General features: G+C 38.4%; 1 protein-coding gene across 2 annotated transcripts in view; it reads right to left on the reverse strand.

Annotated features, from left to right (window-relative positions):
• The window catches only part of Parp8 (poly(ADP-ribose) polymerase family member 8), a 187,002-nt gene that overhangs the window by 66,604 nt on the left and 102,598 nt on the right, over positions 1-17,800 (reverse strand). For both annotated transcript variants that reach the window (XM_052743320.1, XM_052743319.1), the window contains exons 5-8: positions 13,481-13,570; positions 12,920-12,990; positions 11,006-11,083; positions 8,036-8,130 (exon numbers count right to left, since the gene is read on the reverse strand). In XM_052743320.1, coding sequence (XP_052599280.1) covers positions 8,036-8,130; positions 11,006-11,083; positions 12,920-12,990; positions 13,481-13,570 — 334 coding nt within the window. The remainder of the gene's footprint in view (positions 1-8,035; positions 8,131-11,005; positions 11,084-12,919; positions 12,991-13,480; positions 13,571-17,800) is intronic.

Here is a 17,800-nt window from a genome sequence, read left to right on the forward strand (position 1 = left end):
GAAGCTAACACAAGATAATCAAATATGTTCAAGAGAAGCTTCTGGGGAGGAAGTGGCCTTGAGAATAACCATTCTACTGACGAGGGTTGACCCTTAGAAAATAACAAGGCGAGGGTGTAAAACCTTACCTTGATCAATACATGAAGAGGACTTATTGGAAATAATTCCACTGAATAACAAATAACAAAGAAATACTTACACTATAGTATGTTAATGCTAAAAACTTTTGTTTGGGTCGGCAAGATAGCTCAGTGAATAAAGATCCTTGCTACCGAGCCTGACCTGAGCTTGATCCCCAGAATACAAGTGGTGGAAGAAAAAAAATCAACTCCTCCAAGCTCTCCCTTAGACCTCTACAGGCAAATGCCCACAAGCGTACTCCCCTATGCGCTCAGGAGCACGTGCAAGTGCACACGTGCGCGCGCACGCACACACACACACACACACACACACACACACACACACACACTAAAACATATTAAACAATGAAAAGTAAACAGTCTTCCTACTTTTTTGCATTTCTATTTTTCTTAAATCACCTTAGTTTTCATGCTTTTTGTAATGTCCAGTAAACAGTACATCTGGAAGACCTCCTCTACCTCACCCTCACAGGCCTGGAAGAATACTTGTATAATAAATACAGTGTCTGTTTTAAGTTCATTTTAAAAAGTCACACATTTGATAAAAACACCTAACTACTGACTAGAAAAGTGATATGATTCTACATATTAGAAACAGAAAAAAAAAAAGGTACAAAACTAACTCTTTGAGCATCATCAGATAACATTCTTGAGAGAAAGGGTCTTACTATGCGGCCAAGGTTGGTTTGAAACTCATGGCTCTCCTGACTCAGCTTCACAAGCGTGAGATTATAGGCACGAGTCTCCACGACCGGCCATACATCATTATTTTTGCTTTGGTCTCACTCTAGTCTTTTCCATATACAGTAGTTAAAGGATTTTTCTTGTTATTTCTCTTCTTCAACGTAATTGGTGCTTTCTGTGTCATTCTTCAAAATCATACATTTAAATGATTGTAATTAGAGTAAAGTAACTGTAAAATTAATACAATACTTGGATGCATTTGGTTCCTTTGCATCATAAACACTGACCAAACGCTTCCTCAGAAAGAAATCTCTACATACCTGTCTTCTCCTAACAATAATTTCTGTAATTATGAAGTCAAATGCATGGAATGACTTATTTGAGACTCTCAAGATATTACTTAACTACTAATTTATCAAAGTTACTACTTCCCACTTCATCATGATGCCTCTCTTTCTCTCCTCTTTACAATTGTTAGTAGAACAGCTGAGTTTGTCTTAGCTTGAAGAATGTAGTTAAGAGGCAGAGAGGAAGGATTCAGACATACACAAAATCCTAATCCACAATGGATTTTCTGCAAGTAGTTTAAAGAACCCAATAGAAAGATATGATCACCATGTGGCATGCCACATTTTAAAACCATTCATTATGAACATTGAAAGTATTGATATTCTATGTATGATTTTTTTATTTGGGGGAGTCAAAACTTAGTTTCTTCCTTATTTCTAATATGGAAATTTTTCTAAAGGAAGTGAAATACTGGGTAACAGGCCCTCTTCTTCACCATGGCAGAGCACTAGTATACTATTTAAGGAGGCAATTTGCAGTGCTGTACGGGCACATATCTGGAAATGGTTACACTAGTTTTTGTTTTTATGCCATAATTCAGAGTTCACAAATGGCACTGTGCATATTCAAACTCATTTTGGTGTTGATGTCCTTTTTACATAATGCCAGTAATTTCATGTTTCCCACTGAGAGACACAAAGCACGATTACAGTTTGTCCAGATGGAGTGACCTAGTTATTGAGACCACTTATGTATCCAAATAACTTTCCATGGCTCAGATCAACAACGGAAACGCAGTATCAAGTTGCATGCTGATGTATGAAGTAATTCGAACTGTGACTGTGATCTGGATGTGGGATTAGGTTTATGACAAAACAATTTTGTATACTGCCTCAATTTATTTGCTGTGAAAAGACTACACCAAATTGAAATTGAATTTTTCCCCTTAGTTTTGGGATGAGGGTAATTACTGAGAAATAATCTAATGTGGCTGGTTTACTCTGGAATGGCAGGTCGGGAAAGATCCGCTACATAATGTTCCCCTCTGACCCACAGCCTGACTTCTGGCTCCTTAAAGAGCTTCTCTTTGAGTCGACATATTTTGAAAATCACATGATTCTTTTTTTTTTATTTTATAATTTAATTTAATTTTACATATCAGCCACAGATTCCCCTGTCCTCCTTCCTCCCGCCCCCCCCCCACCGCCCTCCCCCCAGCCCACCCCCCATTCCCATCTCCTCCAGGGCAAGGACTCCCCTGGGGATTCAGCTCAACCTGGTAGATTCAGTCCAGGCAGGTCCAGTCCCCTCCTCCTGAGGCTGAGCAAAGTGTCCCTGCATAGGCCTCAGGTTCCAAACAGCCAGCTCATGTGCTAAGGACAGGTCCCAGTTCCACTGCCTGGGGGCCTCCCAAACAGTTCAAACTAATCAACTGTCTCACTTATCCAGAGGGCCTGATCCAGTTGGGGGCTCCTCAGCTATTGGCTCATAGTTTATGGAAAATCACATGATTCTTAAGATACAGGTGATATTGATTATTCAAAAATATCCATACACACCAGAAGCAATGGTGTGTGTCTGTAATTGAGGCATGTAGGAGAATGAAGAGCCCAAGGCCTGTCTGGGTTACATGAGTTCAAGGACAACTGCAACTCCCAGTGACAAGGTAGAAGATGTAGTAGCTCAGTGATATAATGTATCCCAGTATGTCCAAGACCCTGAATTTAATCATTAGCATTTTAAAAAAGGATGACATGTTTATTGCCAGTAATTATAAGTTTATGAAGACACTGTGAGAATCCGGTCAATTCCTCTTCCTGTTTTTAATTACACCAATCAGGAAACACTCCTTAGCTGGGCAGGGGTAGCACATGCTTTTAATCCCAGCACTTTGGAGGCAGAGGCAGGTGGATCTATGTGAGTTTGAGGCCAGCCGGCGCTACAGGAAAAGACCTTGTCTCAAAAAAAAAAAAAAAAAAAAACAGAGAGAGAGAGACAGAGACAGGAGGGAGGGAGAGAGAGAGGACCAAAGGATGATGGCAATCTCTGGGGACCAAGCCAGTAAGTAGTATGGTGTCAGCATCTGTTCCTGCCCCTAGGTTCCTGCTTTGCATTCATGTTCTGGCATCCTTCAGTGTCGGACTATATAAGCTGAAATAAGCTCCCCCCCCCCCCAAAATAAATGCTCATGCTAAATATGTATTAATATATTTAATATGTATACTATATTGAATATTAGACCAGGCTGGCTTTTCTTTCTCTATAAACCTCATTTTGTTAATAGTGTTACAATAGTTATAACAACTTGATCAAAATTATCTGTGAATATGCTTATTATAAAAAACATTTTAGATATCTAATCTTCCCTTATTGACTGTCAAAAAACTATAGATTTATATATACACACAATTCTACCACAGGTTCCTGAGAAATAAATATTTACTGTTATTTCATTACTTCTACTTTCAACCACTAAGCAGTGATACTTTGAGAAGATACGTAGGAAGAAACATACACCTTCCTGTGACATCTGAAACTCCACAGCTTGCATGTCTATCTCTGCATGCCTACTCAGTGTGTGTTTCTGCCCAGTGTGGGAGAGATGTTTGTGAATGGGCCAAGAAATATGCAAACTCAGCCATCGGAAAGAAATCTTGGCAAGATGAAAGCTCTTCCAAGACTGTTCTCCAACACAGCTATAAATTTCCCCAAGAGACAAGCTGAGAAGACTTTAGATGCTGATGAGAGAGCACTGTGATCTTTTGTGAGACCAAACAATAGTGCACAAGAGAATGGAACAGAGAGTTGCTGCGACTGTGGTCGGCTTATAAACCCTTGGTTTTTGCTGGAAGAAAGTCCAGGCTTTGGGAGCAGAGGCGAGCACGCAAGCTCTGAGGTACTGAGGCTTACGTCTCAAGTGCATTTGTGAGTCTGGAAAACACTTCCCCACTTGGTTCCTTTGCACTGTGCATGTACTCTCATCACTTCCCTGATTTTCACTTAGGGATTTTTTTTTATTTTTTCTTTTTTTATTTATTTATTTTTTTTTTTGGTTTTTCGAGACAGGGTTTCTCTGTGTAGCTTTGCGCCTCTCCTGGAACTCACTTGGTAGCCCAGACTGGCCTCGAACTCACAGAGATCCGCCTGGCTCTGCCTCCCGAGTGCTGGGATTAAAGGCGTGCGCCACCACGGGATTTTTTTTTTTTTTTTTTTTAATACCCTCAGCTCAGACAGAGTGTCGAGAATCAATATGCCAGATAGGATGCTACAAGCCTGCATTCCAAGATCTTCCTTTGCTGAATGACACGCTTCTGTGTAGGCTCCTTTATGTGGTGAAGAAGCATCCTCAAGATCTCAATGGCTCAACACTAATGATAATACTTCACCCTACAAGGTACCGAGGGATGGGGGCTGGTCATGGTCATGACTGAGATGACAAGGGGGACAGAATGTGGAAGACACAGAGACTCATCCTCCAGCACACATGTGCATAATTCACTGGCCAGGACTGCTGTGTGTCTATGTCAAGTGCCAAAGGCGTCAGGCAAAGACAAAGCACTCACTTGACAGGAAAGGGAAGGTGAAGAAAAGGAAACAGTTTCTAAGAATGGTGGAAATGGGAAGTTAAAGGACCAGAAGAATGGAAGTGGATGTCCTGAGTTATGCCTAAGATTCCCCCCACCCCTTGCTTTATGTTTATTTTTTGTTTTTTTATTTTCTCTTAGGAGGTAACAGTCTGGTGGTTATCAGCCTACCACTATCCATTTGTTCCTCCAAGCATCACATCCTCAGAATGACCTTTTTCTCCAAACATCAGAAAGGCTTATCCCAGCAGTCCATCAGTAAAGGCAATCAAAACGTGCCACTTCCACAAACCTGGGAGCATCCTGCTGCACCAGGCATTAGCTACAGTAAGAGGCTGTGTGCTCACTCCAACAATGCCAGTTTTTTAAAATGAAAAATGTCATCATCATAAACAAAAAATCAGTTATCTGAGATCGAAGTTTGACATTTCACAAGGTGACTATGAAAACCATCTCTTTCCAGGGGAATGAGAATTTCCTTCCATTTCTAACATTACTCATCTCAGATTGTTTTCAAATGACATTTATCTACACTATTTTATGAACACACGACTGAGGACTACATTGACAAGAGAAACACGCACTACTGCATACTGCTACGTGATTCAAGATGAAACACATTTAGTCCAACAACCAGATTTATCCTGTAGGATCTAACTCACCTCTCACTCACAAGATTCAGCATCAAAATCATCCTCAACATGTACATGCATGATTCCATGCAGCCACTATTTTGTTTTTGATGTAAGGACGAACTGAGCTTCCATTATTAATTTTAGTAATAAATCTATTTACCAATTACTCTTTCCAAATCTACATTTAGCCTGCATTTAAAAGGGATTTGCTTCAACCTAGGCAATCAGCTATTTCTATCTCTCATAAAGAACTCAGATGTGGTTAGCTGCCTTTCTCATTAGATGTCACATAAAAAAGAAAAAAAAAAATGACACCAAATAGCCTATTGTGCATATTAAGGTACTTTTGCTCTTCAAACTCCATTAAGTTCCTTATAAGCCTCAATTAAGTAAAAGAACAGCTAATTAGAACATTCTGCTTTCAATAGACTTAGAACTCTGTGAGGAAGGCTCCAAGGCCTTTATCTGACTACTCATTTCCCAGTGTGTCTTGGGCCAGAAGAATAGGCTAGGCTGTAAATTCATTTTTATTTACTTTAAAGTAAGTCAAACAAGTTTTGCTGTGGTTCACTTCATGTCAAGAGACCACTAGAGATTATTTGTTCTGCAATCATCTTCTGTAGCTAGAAAAAAATCTAGACAAGGCAAGAATACAGCTTGTATGGAGATTTAAGTGGGATCAAAACTGTTGTAAGTGAAATAGAGAAGGAGAAAAAAATTCAAGTAACTTATGACGTTTAGGTATTTCACTTGGTTGGAACTCCAAGCACTTATATAGTTGCAACACATCACAACTGTCAATACCATTGTTATTAATAGAAAATGCTAATAGAGACCACCCGACTTGCCAAAGAATACTTCCAAATACTTGGTGAAGAAACAAATCTTTCATAGTCACATGACAGCTCAGAAAATGTGTTTTAGAAAAATCTTAACTATAAAAGGTATGTACTAAAGCAATCCTCTAGGCAACAATATGTATTTTGAGGGCAGGATGGGATGCTGAATTCTAGGTTGAATCATAGTTATATCTCATAGCCTTCTTTTAGTGGAGGTGATTATTGTATTTAAAATTAAGGTTTTAAGTTTCCTAGAAAAATTCCACTACCATAGAAAAAAAGAAGCCATAGTGATGGATAATTTCCTGGTGGCTCCTATACTCTCCTCATGCATTCATTCTGTAACACTACATGTCCACAGTACTTAATCTGGACCACACAACAGACCAAATGTGGAATGATCCAGCCCCTTGGCTAAATTTTTTAAATCTGTAAAAACTTCATTTACCAAGTAAAACCCACCATTGTCAGCCTCATGCACCTCCAAAAAACGAGAGAGATGCTTTGGGGACACAATCCTCATTTATTTAGGCTAGGTGGAATTGAGTTGTCATTCCTAAAATCTAAATGAAATATTTGGCAATTATAAATTACTGATGTGTAGACTTCCAAAATAAAAATATTTGTTCACCTTCTCAAAATATGGGTATGTCTACTGAAGAACTATGTCACTGAAAAGTGACAACCAGATAATGTGTCCTTTTTCACATGCTGCCACTAGAGACAGTCAAGAATCTATCACGATTGTGCAACACACCCATACTATGCTCAGTTCCAAAATAATGATTAAAAAACCAAACCAAAGCAAAGTACAACAAATAAAAGGCAGTGCCACAGCCATCGTAAATCTCAATCTAGTCAGTAAATTATTAATAAAACAACAGAAATGTAATCAAAAGGCAAAAGCCAAATGCTGGATGTACAGAACACAGACTGAGCAGTCTGTGCTGAGATCTGAGGAGGGCTTAAGCAGCTGACCTTCACAGTGGGATGTACAGGGAGTACTCCTCTCAACAAGAGGCCAACTTGTGCAATTGCTGGGTAGCCTAGTCCAGCTGGGGTGTTTGGTAGCTAGGGCTAGAATTGAGGTCAGGCTGTGAAAGGAGCCTAGAATTCCATTGGGAACATAGAGACTATACCATACGCAAAGAGCGAGACTCTAAAATAAGCCAGCCTGACTTCTAGATGCCAGTGTAAGGACACAAACAATATCTTACACTAAATAGAAAAAAAGAATAGGGATGGAAGATCTTCCAAAGAGTTAAATATAATAAAAAGTGGCTAGAAATTATATTACCAGATATTAGTTAATTACAGACTGAAACACTATCGTTCAAACTATCCTGTATCAAGTCTCCCATCCCCCACCCTCCATCTTCAGTGGACATGTGACCTGTGTACCAGTATTTCTGCTTTATTTACTTTCATTGTTTACAATGACATGGCCAGACTTACAGAAACATCTAGTATAGCAAGTAATTATGACACTTTTTCTATTTTTGATAAAGGACCTTGCTATACAGCCCCAAATGACTTCAGATTGGCAATCTTCCTGGTTCAGCTTTCAAAGTGCTGAAATCACAAGTGCATGCTGCCATACCTGGCTAATTACACTTTTAAAAACTGCTACTTTGTAAAACTAACTCTCAAAATGAATTATTTCATTAACGCAACTAATTTAACTTTAAAATAATACATAAGAAAAAAGCCATAAAGCTGTCATTTTGCACCAGGAGAGACACAATAGAATTCCTCAAATATTTCCAAATATACTCAGTGAAAAGAATTTTCCTTTAAGTTACTCTAATAGAAAATTTCAATGGCTTATAAAATATATTATGAAATAATACACTGAAGCTCTTTACCTGAGAGAAACTGCATGTGGTCCATAGATCTCTCTCACCGCTGACAAATCAGCTTCCAGCTGAGGATGTTTGTGCAGTTCCCCATCATAGTTCACCTGCCAAAAAGGATAATTCAGAATTATGTGAAGAGAGAGTCAGGGAACCAGGACCCAAACAACCCAAACAATCTGTGCAAAAGCCTCCCGGCATTACAGGTAGGCCAGATAGGCTAACAGCATCTGTGCAAAGTTCTTAGATTCACACATGGCTAGGACAATTCATTGTGTTTTAAAGTTAGACACGGACTTTTTAAATTTGCTTCAAGAAAATTTTCAGTGTAATTACAGTCTCATTTTTATTCATTTATTTTATATACACACATATAGGTATTGTGTGTACATAAATGTTTTACACACACATATATTTTTCTGAGCATGTCATGCTTCCCTATTTATCAGTCCACATGTATTATAGAATTAGAAATATAGATCCATTTGTTAGGGTAGACTATTAGTATGCTGATTTCAATAGGAACTCAAATATTTTATTCTTCATCTCTTTACAACTTTCTTGTTCCTTCTACATATGCCAAGAGCCAAAATGGTATTTATCCTTCCTTTGCTTCAGCTATGTTAAGTAGTAAACAGTAGATCAATGTACATACCTTTTATAAGCACTCCAGAGAGTATGGTTGGTTGACCAGAAGGCTCTTTTACTCAAGCTTAAATCTAAAGTCCTAAAGTTGATGAATCACAAGTCCAATTCTGTCATGGTCCCTAAGAGGTGATTCATCAAATTGAAAAATCTATTGTCAATCTGTGATGTCCTTCTTAATCTGTTCTTTCAATTTGCCTTTCTTAAATCTAGTCGTTTGTCTCTTTCTGTCATGCTCAAACTTGAAAAGAAATCTTCAACACCAGAATGTGCATTTAAAAGGCTATGGCATACTTGAATATCCTAGAACTGACACTGTGGTTTTCTTCTCTTCATTTCTCTTATTCTGGCCTATTTACTGTACTATGAAGTAATCCTTTACATGACATTCATTTCTACTCAGTATGACTTGTAACTTCTGTTCCTATTTGCATTAGGTATTTCAAACATAAATCTGCATGATGGAGTACGCCAATACATAATGCCTTCCAGTAGCAAGGGATAGGGGACTGGATTAGTTCTTTGTGCTTTCACTATACGGTTACATCCTAGGAGACACCCTTTCTACTTCCAACATTTTTAGTGATCCATCTTTCATATTTGAAATTCATTTTATAAAGAAAAGAAAATGTTTAAAAGGAGTGAATGACTGGCAGATATTCCTGAAACCTTTTAGAATGAATAACTAGATTGAAGAAAAGCAGCAAATTCCCCTCGGAAAGAATGAACAGTGTAAACAAAAATCAGACTTGGAAGGCCTCTTTTGCATACTGGAAAAGTGCTGTGCTGGGTAGAGAGCTATTGTGTTACACAAGTGTCCAAAGCTAGAAAGTTACTCCGTGGAAGGAAGCCTAATTTACCATGGCCATATTTCTACTGCCTTGCGTATGTCTTATTTAGCAAGTATTGATTTTTTTATTCTGCATATATGACATGTGAATTCTTTTCCACATCAACTTTATCTTTAAAGCCCATTTTATCACATTATCCTTCCCTCACAGTATACAAACTACAAAGATATTTGATCAAAGAGTTTACAGAAATCTAACAACATACTATATGGTTATATCCTAAAATCAAGTGCTTGATTTTAAATTTGGAAACGTCTTGTGAGTTATTGCATATCTAACATATATGTGTTATGGGATATTTGTATATTGTGTAAAAATGTATTGCTGTGATTGCTATAATAAAAGCTGAATGGCAAAAAGCTAGAAAGAGGTTAGGCGGAACTTCCAGGGACAGAGAGGAAGCTGGGAAGAAGGAGATGCCAGGAGACATGGAGAGGAAGCGGGAAGCTCAAGATGGAAGAGAGGTAATGCCATGTGATAGAACATAGATTAATATAAATGGGTTAATTTAATTTATAAGAGCTAGCACAACAAGCCTAAGCTAAGGCTGAGCGTTCATAAAAATAAGTCTTAGTGTCATTATTTATGAGCTGGTAGTCTAAAGAAAAATCCGACTACATATATGTAGTCAAGTTTAAAAATCTTCCTCATATATTTTCAACACAATGAAAACAAATGTTTCTCAATAATTGTAACCAATCAAAATTTATAAAAAAACTATCTTCAATTTAAAACTAATAACCTCTACTTTTGTTAGAAATACCAACATTTAAAAATATTTCTTGTTAAGTCTATGAGGAAGACAAACCGTACTTGTTTTCTCTCATGTGAAATCTAAGTGTGTGTGTGTGTGTGTGTGTGTGTGTGTGTGTGTATGTGTGAGAGAGAGACAGAGACAGAGACAGAGACAGAGAGACAGAGAGACAGAGAGGCAGAGACAGAAATCTAGGTGTGTATATGAGAGAGAGAGTCAGAGATAGAGACAGAGAGAGAGGTTGAAAAGTGACTACAAGAGGAGAGGAAGATGGCCAGAGTGGAGGAGGAGGAAGAAGAAGGCGCAATGGGATACACAGACTGTGGAGGAAACAACAGGGGACTATTTGAGGGAAGAAGACCAGACAGAGGGAGAAAGGGCCAGTAAGAGCAGAGTAGAATGGTATCTATGTGTGAAAATGTCACAGCAAAGCCCATTTCCTTGCGTGCTAACCAAAAATTTAATATTAAGGCAAGCAGCGTGAAAGCCAAAACAATAATCCAAATCGAGGTGTAAAACCTCTATAATTAATTAGGACAGTAAATGAATGACCACAGTGGAAAGATCTGTGAAGGAAACCTTAATTTCTGAAAACGTGTGGAAAAACAAATTACTTGTGTTTTCTACTTACTTACTGAGGCCTAAGCAACTTTTCTAGGCTGCCGGCTTCCACTAGGACCCACACGACTGTGCACACTTTAAAAGTGGGTTTTGGAAGGCAGGGTTACTTACCTGCCCTCCATAATAAAATTCTTCAGAGTCGTTGTCACCCTCAGAGTCCTCTTCCACCGTACTGTTCTGCCGTGACTCCTTCAAGTGATAAAAAAAGAAAATTCCAGTGATCAAACTAGAAAACAGCCATAACAGACAGGTGCTGGCAGAATGAAGGAATTTTATACGGAGCACACTGCTGGCGCAGTACAACTTCAAAACAAAAAGGAGTAAGAGAGATAACTTTGTAGATGTACTTAGTTCTTGAAGAGGAGTTTACTAAAAATAAACCTTTCTTGGAGTTTGCTTCCAGTCATGTAAATACTTGCAGCTTCACATTTGATGAACATTAAAAACTCTGTATAATCAGTTATGATATCAGCTTTTCTTTGATAAAATGTCTGACAGGCTCCCACTAATTCGACTCTTATTAAAAAGTTCATCTGCATTAATTATCCAAGACAGTTTCCCTTTCCACTGCCAACACAAAGCAACGCTATGGAAGAGGAAACTTGGAATGCAATAATGTACAAAATCAAATTATGCAACTAAATATGAATCATAATACAAAGGGAACTTTCAGTATACTGGAATGATTTGTTTGTAAATGCAAGTTTCAAAAGGATGTTTAATTTAATATCCTTTAACTTGATGTCTGAGTTTTTAATTAACTGAGCCGAACATCTGTCAGGTAGCTGAAGTACAAGGAAAACTCAAGGTGGTATTTCTATCACCGTCATGATTAGTGAAGTTCTTTTAAAGAGGAGAAAAAAGCAGCATTTCCTTTGGATCCAGAACTCCATCCATCCATGTTGCTAATAAGACCTACATTTCAACTTCCGGAGGAAAATATGACAACCAAGAAGAGGGGCTTCGGATAAAATGTAATTCTGATGGGTTTTGGTCAGTTCTTCAAGCAGTCATTTTTCACAGTGGACAAAGAGGGGGATCTCAGAGAACAGTGCAACCCTAACAGCAAGGGAGGGTCATATTGTAAGTGTAACTTTCAATCAAGTAACTGCTGTCTCACTATTCTTTCTCAACTTAATGTCCTGAGAGTTATTCACAGATCAAAGCAAATTTTTTTTTTAAAGCAAGGATATGAGATAAACTTGCTTAGGGTTTTTTTTTTTAGGGGGAAAATAAATAAATAAATAAATAAAATGACTGGAATATAATGTCTACTCCCATGTTTAGAAGACCACACCTTCTACAACGGAATTGTAAAAAAAAAAAAAAAAAAAAAAAATCATCAAAATTATGTATAGCCATGTATACTTGTGGGTGTTTCTCTTTCAACTACATTGCTATCTATAAAGAATTAAGAATGAACCACATGGCATGGATGTTTTATTTAGATTCTTTTCTATTAATTTAGCAGGAACTTCTTGCACAGGGTTAATTTTAGGTCAGTCTTAGTACCATACAAAGAGTTGTGAGGGGCTGGAGAGATGGATCAGAGGTTAAGAGTACTGGCTGCTCTTCCAGAGGACCCGGCACCCACATGGCAGCTCACAACTGTCTGTAACTCCTGTTCCAGGGGATCTAACACCCTTACACAGACATATATGTAGGGAAAACACCAGTGTACATAGAATTTTTAAAAAAATTTTTAGCCAGGCAGTGGTGGCTCATGCCTTTAATCCCAGCACTCGGGAGGCAGAGGCAGGCAGATCTTTGTGAGTACAAGGCCAGCCTGGTCTACAGAGAAAGATCCAGGAACGGCACAAAGCTACACAGAGAAACCCCATCTCGAAAAACCAAAATAAATAAATAAATTAATTAAATTAAAAAATTAAAAATTTTTTAAAAAGTTGTGAGCCTTCCTTTCATTCACCATATACAACTGTAGTATAAATAAGATACAAATCCAAATACATGGTAAATTTAAAACATATCAAAACAAAAACATCGAATGAAATGAAATTTACATACCTCCCCATTTTCCTTTTGTAGTTTGGATCTTATGGATAAACAACAGTTAATATCATTTGTTTTTCTTAATTCTGTAAGAAAGAATTTTTTAAATTACTTTGGATTTTAGCATATTGTTTGCCAAACATTGATGAGTTCCTAGATTAAAAACATGGTAGGCTTTTCTCCCCTTTTGTGAAAGAATTAAGGGGTGTTTTGAAGATAGATCATACAAGCCCTTCTGATTTTTCGTTGTGCATACAAATTCTAATAAATTAAAGAGCAAGCACACAGATTTCTTCAACTCTTATTATTTACTTCAAGGCAGCTTCAGTGTCCCAGGTTTCCTGAACTCAGTTTGTCTAGCAGTATCATGATGGGTGAAAATACTTTCCAGAGTAATGTTGGCCTGATGCTTTTAAACTTTATTCAAAAAATAATATACTTTAGATATAAAAAGTATATGAACAGATTTCTGGGAGGTAAATACTTGTGTTTGCTATACTAAAAACAAAGAGCACCAAAGTAACAATTTAAAAAAAAACTTTAGCTAAGCAAAGGAAAATATTGCATCACCATTACCTGTTGCTATTCTATGGAAAATAACAGGAATTGGATCTGTAGTAACTAGTACGTCCTCATCATTTTCTGAACTTGACACATATGTATTGTCTGCAAGGAAATGGGAGAAAAGACACCGTATAATGGTTACATATCCTCTATAAAAGCAATAGACATAACTTCATCACTTTAATCCAATTCTCAGAAATAGCACATACTGCTGCTCTCATTAATTCAGAAAAAAAGGAAGCAAACTTGTGTGTAAATTAAGCTACAGTTATAGCCATTTCAGACAGCGCTTCTCACAAGAATACAGATTGTGGACAGAAAGTATTCCAAACCACACTTTCCTTTTATTAGAGAGAAGGGTTGGAGACAGATCTCCCGGTGTAGCCTTCAAATTCAGCACTCCCCTGTCTCTGTCTCTGAAATGTCAAGTTTACAGGAGGCCTCTCCACCAGGCCTGGCTCCTCATACATTTCTAATACAGCCTAAGGCAACCAGTCATTCGGATGCTGCTGTTGGCTCATGTCACAGGTCAGCACTCTACTCAATTTCCATCTATTGCAAATGGTAGGGTACTCAGCTGAGGAGATAACTAAGGGATGCTTGATATTTTTTTAAAAAACCTCAAAACTAAACATGCTGGCAACTCACTTGCAATCCCAATACTTGGGAGGCTGACATAGGAAGATCATTGAGTTTGAGCTCAGCCTTCTTCACTTAGTGTGCTAGTTAAATTTGTCAACTTTATACAAATTAGAGTTACATGGGAAGAGAGGACCACATTTCAAGAACTGCTTTTATTAGCTTCGCCTGTGAACATATCTGTGGGCATTTTCTTGATGAATAATTTATGTGTGGTGGAGGGGACGCTCAGCCCAGCGTGGGCAGTGAGTGCTACCTCTAGGCAGGTGGTCCTGTGCTATGTACGAAAGCAAGCTGGGCAAGCCATGGAAAGCAATGCAGGAAACAGCTTCCTTCCACAACCCCCGGCCTCTGCTCCTGCTTGAGTTTCTACCTTGACGTCCCTCAGCGACAGACTGTGCCCGTGACATGTAAGCCAAATAAACCTTTTCCTCCCTAAGTTGCTTTTAGTCACGCTGTGTATCACAGCGATAGAAAGCAAACACAGGGAGAACCTATCTAAGATAAAAGAAAACCGAAACTCTTAGTGAAGAAAGGAGACAGAGACCAAGGGAAGGTTGGAAACTCCAGGCAGTAATTAACTGACATTGCACCCTCCATATTACTGTTATACAACCTGCTATTACATCTCACCAGTCATTCTTCTCCAAATTAATTTTATCCGAATGTACCACACACTGAATACTAAATTATACTTTAAGTACTTACACTTCTCATTCACTATTTTTGTCTCTAGAAAAAAAAATGTATACATTTACCAATTTTTCCAGTACATACAGATCTTTAAGTGTGGTCAAATAATATATTATAATAATATAACACACAGTTGTTTATCTATTTTTCTCATTAATGACTGAAGAGCATCTATAAGATTGCCAACTCATTAACAAATGTCCCATAGTACAGACCGTTGAGATGGCTCAGTGGGTAACGGGATTTGCCACCAAGCCTGATAACCTGGGTTCAATCCCCAGTACTCACGTGTTGGAAGCAGAGAACAGACTCCTACAAGTTGTCCTCTGACCTCCACATACATGTATGGCATACACACATACACACACAAATAAATAAATACATATATGCATATATGTATAAATACAGACACACACACATATATGCTGGGCGTGGTGGCACACAGCCTTAATATCAGCACTCAGGAAGCAGAGGTAGGCCAATCTCTGTGAGTGTGAGGCCAGCCTAGGTGTGGTGGTTTAAATAGGAATGGCCCTCATAGACTCATGTATTTAAATGTTTGGCCCATAGGGAGTTGCACTATTAAGAGGTGTGGTCTTGTTGGAGTAGGTGTGGCCTTGTTAGAGGAAGTGTGTCACTGTAGGGGCGGGTTCTGAGATCTCATATGCTCAAGCTATGTATGCCCAGTGTGACATATAATCTCTTGCTGCTGCCTGAGGATGAAGATGTGGAACTCTGAGCTCCTTCTCCAGCATCATGTCTCCCCACATGCCACCATGTCCCATCATGATGAAAATAGACTAAACCTCTGAAACTGTAAACCAGCCCCAATTAAATGTTTTCCTTTATAAAAGTTGCCATTGTCATGGTGTCTCTTCGCAGCAAAAGAAACTGTATCTAAGTCACTGGGTCTACACAGTGAGTCCCTGTCTCAAAAAACAAACCAAAAACAATAAAATGAGGTGAGAGTAAAATAATCTAAGTGCAAATTCCCTATAACACAACTACTGCTAATGTACTAAAAATAAAGCACCCCCCAAAATAGAAACATGAATCAATTGCTGCTCAGATAACTGAAGGAATCTATCTTTAAAAAAATATTGAGACAGGTTGTAATAATATTGTGTCAGTACCACAAGAATCTGACTTTTAATTGATAGACTTATGTCATTATGGTTCCCCTCTCCTTCAAATGCACTATTTTTAAGCCTGAAAATTATATATATATATACATATATATTCCACTTAGTGACAGAAGAGTCTCCATGAAGAAGAGGGCTTTATGGCTTTATTAAGTCATCGACAGACAGGGAGAGACAGGGATGGCATAAACCAGAATGGAAACAAAGGCAGATCTGCCTCATCCCCGAGTAGTACTAATCACAGGCTGGGTGTGTTTAATTTTCAGACGCCACAAGGGACACTGTGACATATTCATGTTTACTAAGTGCCACCACATCACAGACCAAGAAGCAGATCTTGTGTGTAAATGCAACTCATGAAACAGATCGTGTGTAAATGAATTATTTTTATATGGAGACACTGACCACTTTCTGGATTCTCTTCTGTAAGTAGCTTCATGCATTCAGACCAGTGATTTAAAAAGGGGGGAGGGGAGATAGGCGGTGAACTTGATTATAGCTGAACTTTTCAATTTTGTTTTTTGTTGTGGTGTTTTTGTTTTTGTTTTGAGACAAAGTCTCCCTGCATTGTCCAAGACAACCATGAGACCTTCATGCCTGAGCCCCCTCCCCGCCAAGGGCTGGGATGACAGACAAAGACTAGTATGGCCAACTTCAGAGCCAGATATTTCTTTTCTCTTAAACTTTACTTGGTTTACTGATGTGAAGCTATTTTGTACGTAAGCAAACTAATTCTGTTTTCCCTATAAACAGGGAAGGAGAGGCTGGAGGTAATTTATCAGAGGTAAAGTACTTATATAAACAGCAGAACACTGGATCCCATTACAGCCTGAGGAGAGAAGGCATAATAAAACAGCATTTAAGAATAAGGATGGTGGCAAAGGCCTATACTCCCAGCACTTAAGAGACGGAGGCAGAAAAATAAATCCTAGGTCATCCTCAGCAACAGAAGACATGGTCTTAAAAAACAAAGAACAAGACAAATGAAAGGCCAGGAGAGACACTAGAGCAACAGAAGTAGAAGGTGGCCGCCAGCTGGAGGGAGAGATGGAGAATCCATAAAATGGACAGCAGCCGCCCATCCACAGACCACAGAATAGCAGTTTTACTCAAGTGTGTGACTCAATTTGAAGGATTTTTCTGTGGAAGTTGACCTGTCCATAAAATAACAGATAAAACTGGTCTCTAATTCATTTTTAAGAAAACTGAAAAAAAAATGCTTTAAAATTGGTAAAGCAGTTCAAGTACCAGAAGGCAGTGAGATTTGATTCAAAAATTAATCTGTTGACTGAGTGTGGCATGACGCTGGAGGGCAGGATTATGCCTTCAAAGGCTCTCTATGAGATTTTCTACTTGTTTGTAGTTTGGATTAGCCATACTTTCAAAATCTGCTTTTGACTCAAGTATACTCCAATCAGAATGTCCTGTGGCTTTAGAGTACCAGGTGTTAATTCTTCATTCTTTTGCAGTAGGCCAGCCATATCTATTATGGTCAGAAAAGAGGCAGACTACTGAGCTCCTCAAGTTTAGAATATCCCATTTGGGGAGTTAAGAAAAGAATAGCAATAACTCTTCCTCAAAAGAATTGTTTTCTCTGTTGAAAAGTTTAAGATCACTGATTCAGCCGCCTTCCTCATTACTACTATGTTCACAGTTTATCAGGATGCTTCTGAGAGGCTGCATTGGTCCATTCTTCTAGATTCTTGAGCTTAGCCAACCCACTCTGGGCAGGCCCTCTGAAATGAAATCTGTAAATCTGCATTCCCTTGGACCTTGATATTATTCAACATGGCCGAGATGTGGAAGCCATGTTAAGTATCCATCAATAACTGAATAAAAAAGGAAATTGTTGTAAATA

The sequence above is a fragment of the Peromyscus californicus genome, unplaced genomic scaffold, assembly GCF_007827085.1.
Source record: "Peromyscus californicus insignis strain IS unplaced genomic scaffold, ASM782708v3 Scaffold_18__1_contigs__length_77618521, whole genome shotgun sequence".
Classification (NCBI taxonomy): Eukaryota; Metazoa; Chordata; class Mammalia; order Rodentia; family Cricetidae; genus Peromyscus; species Peromyscus californicus.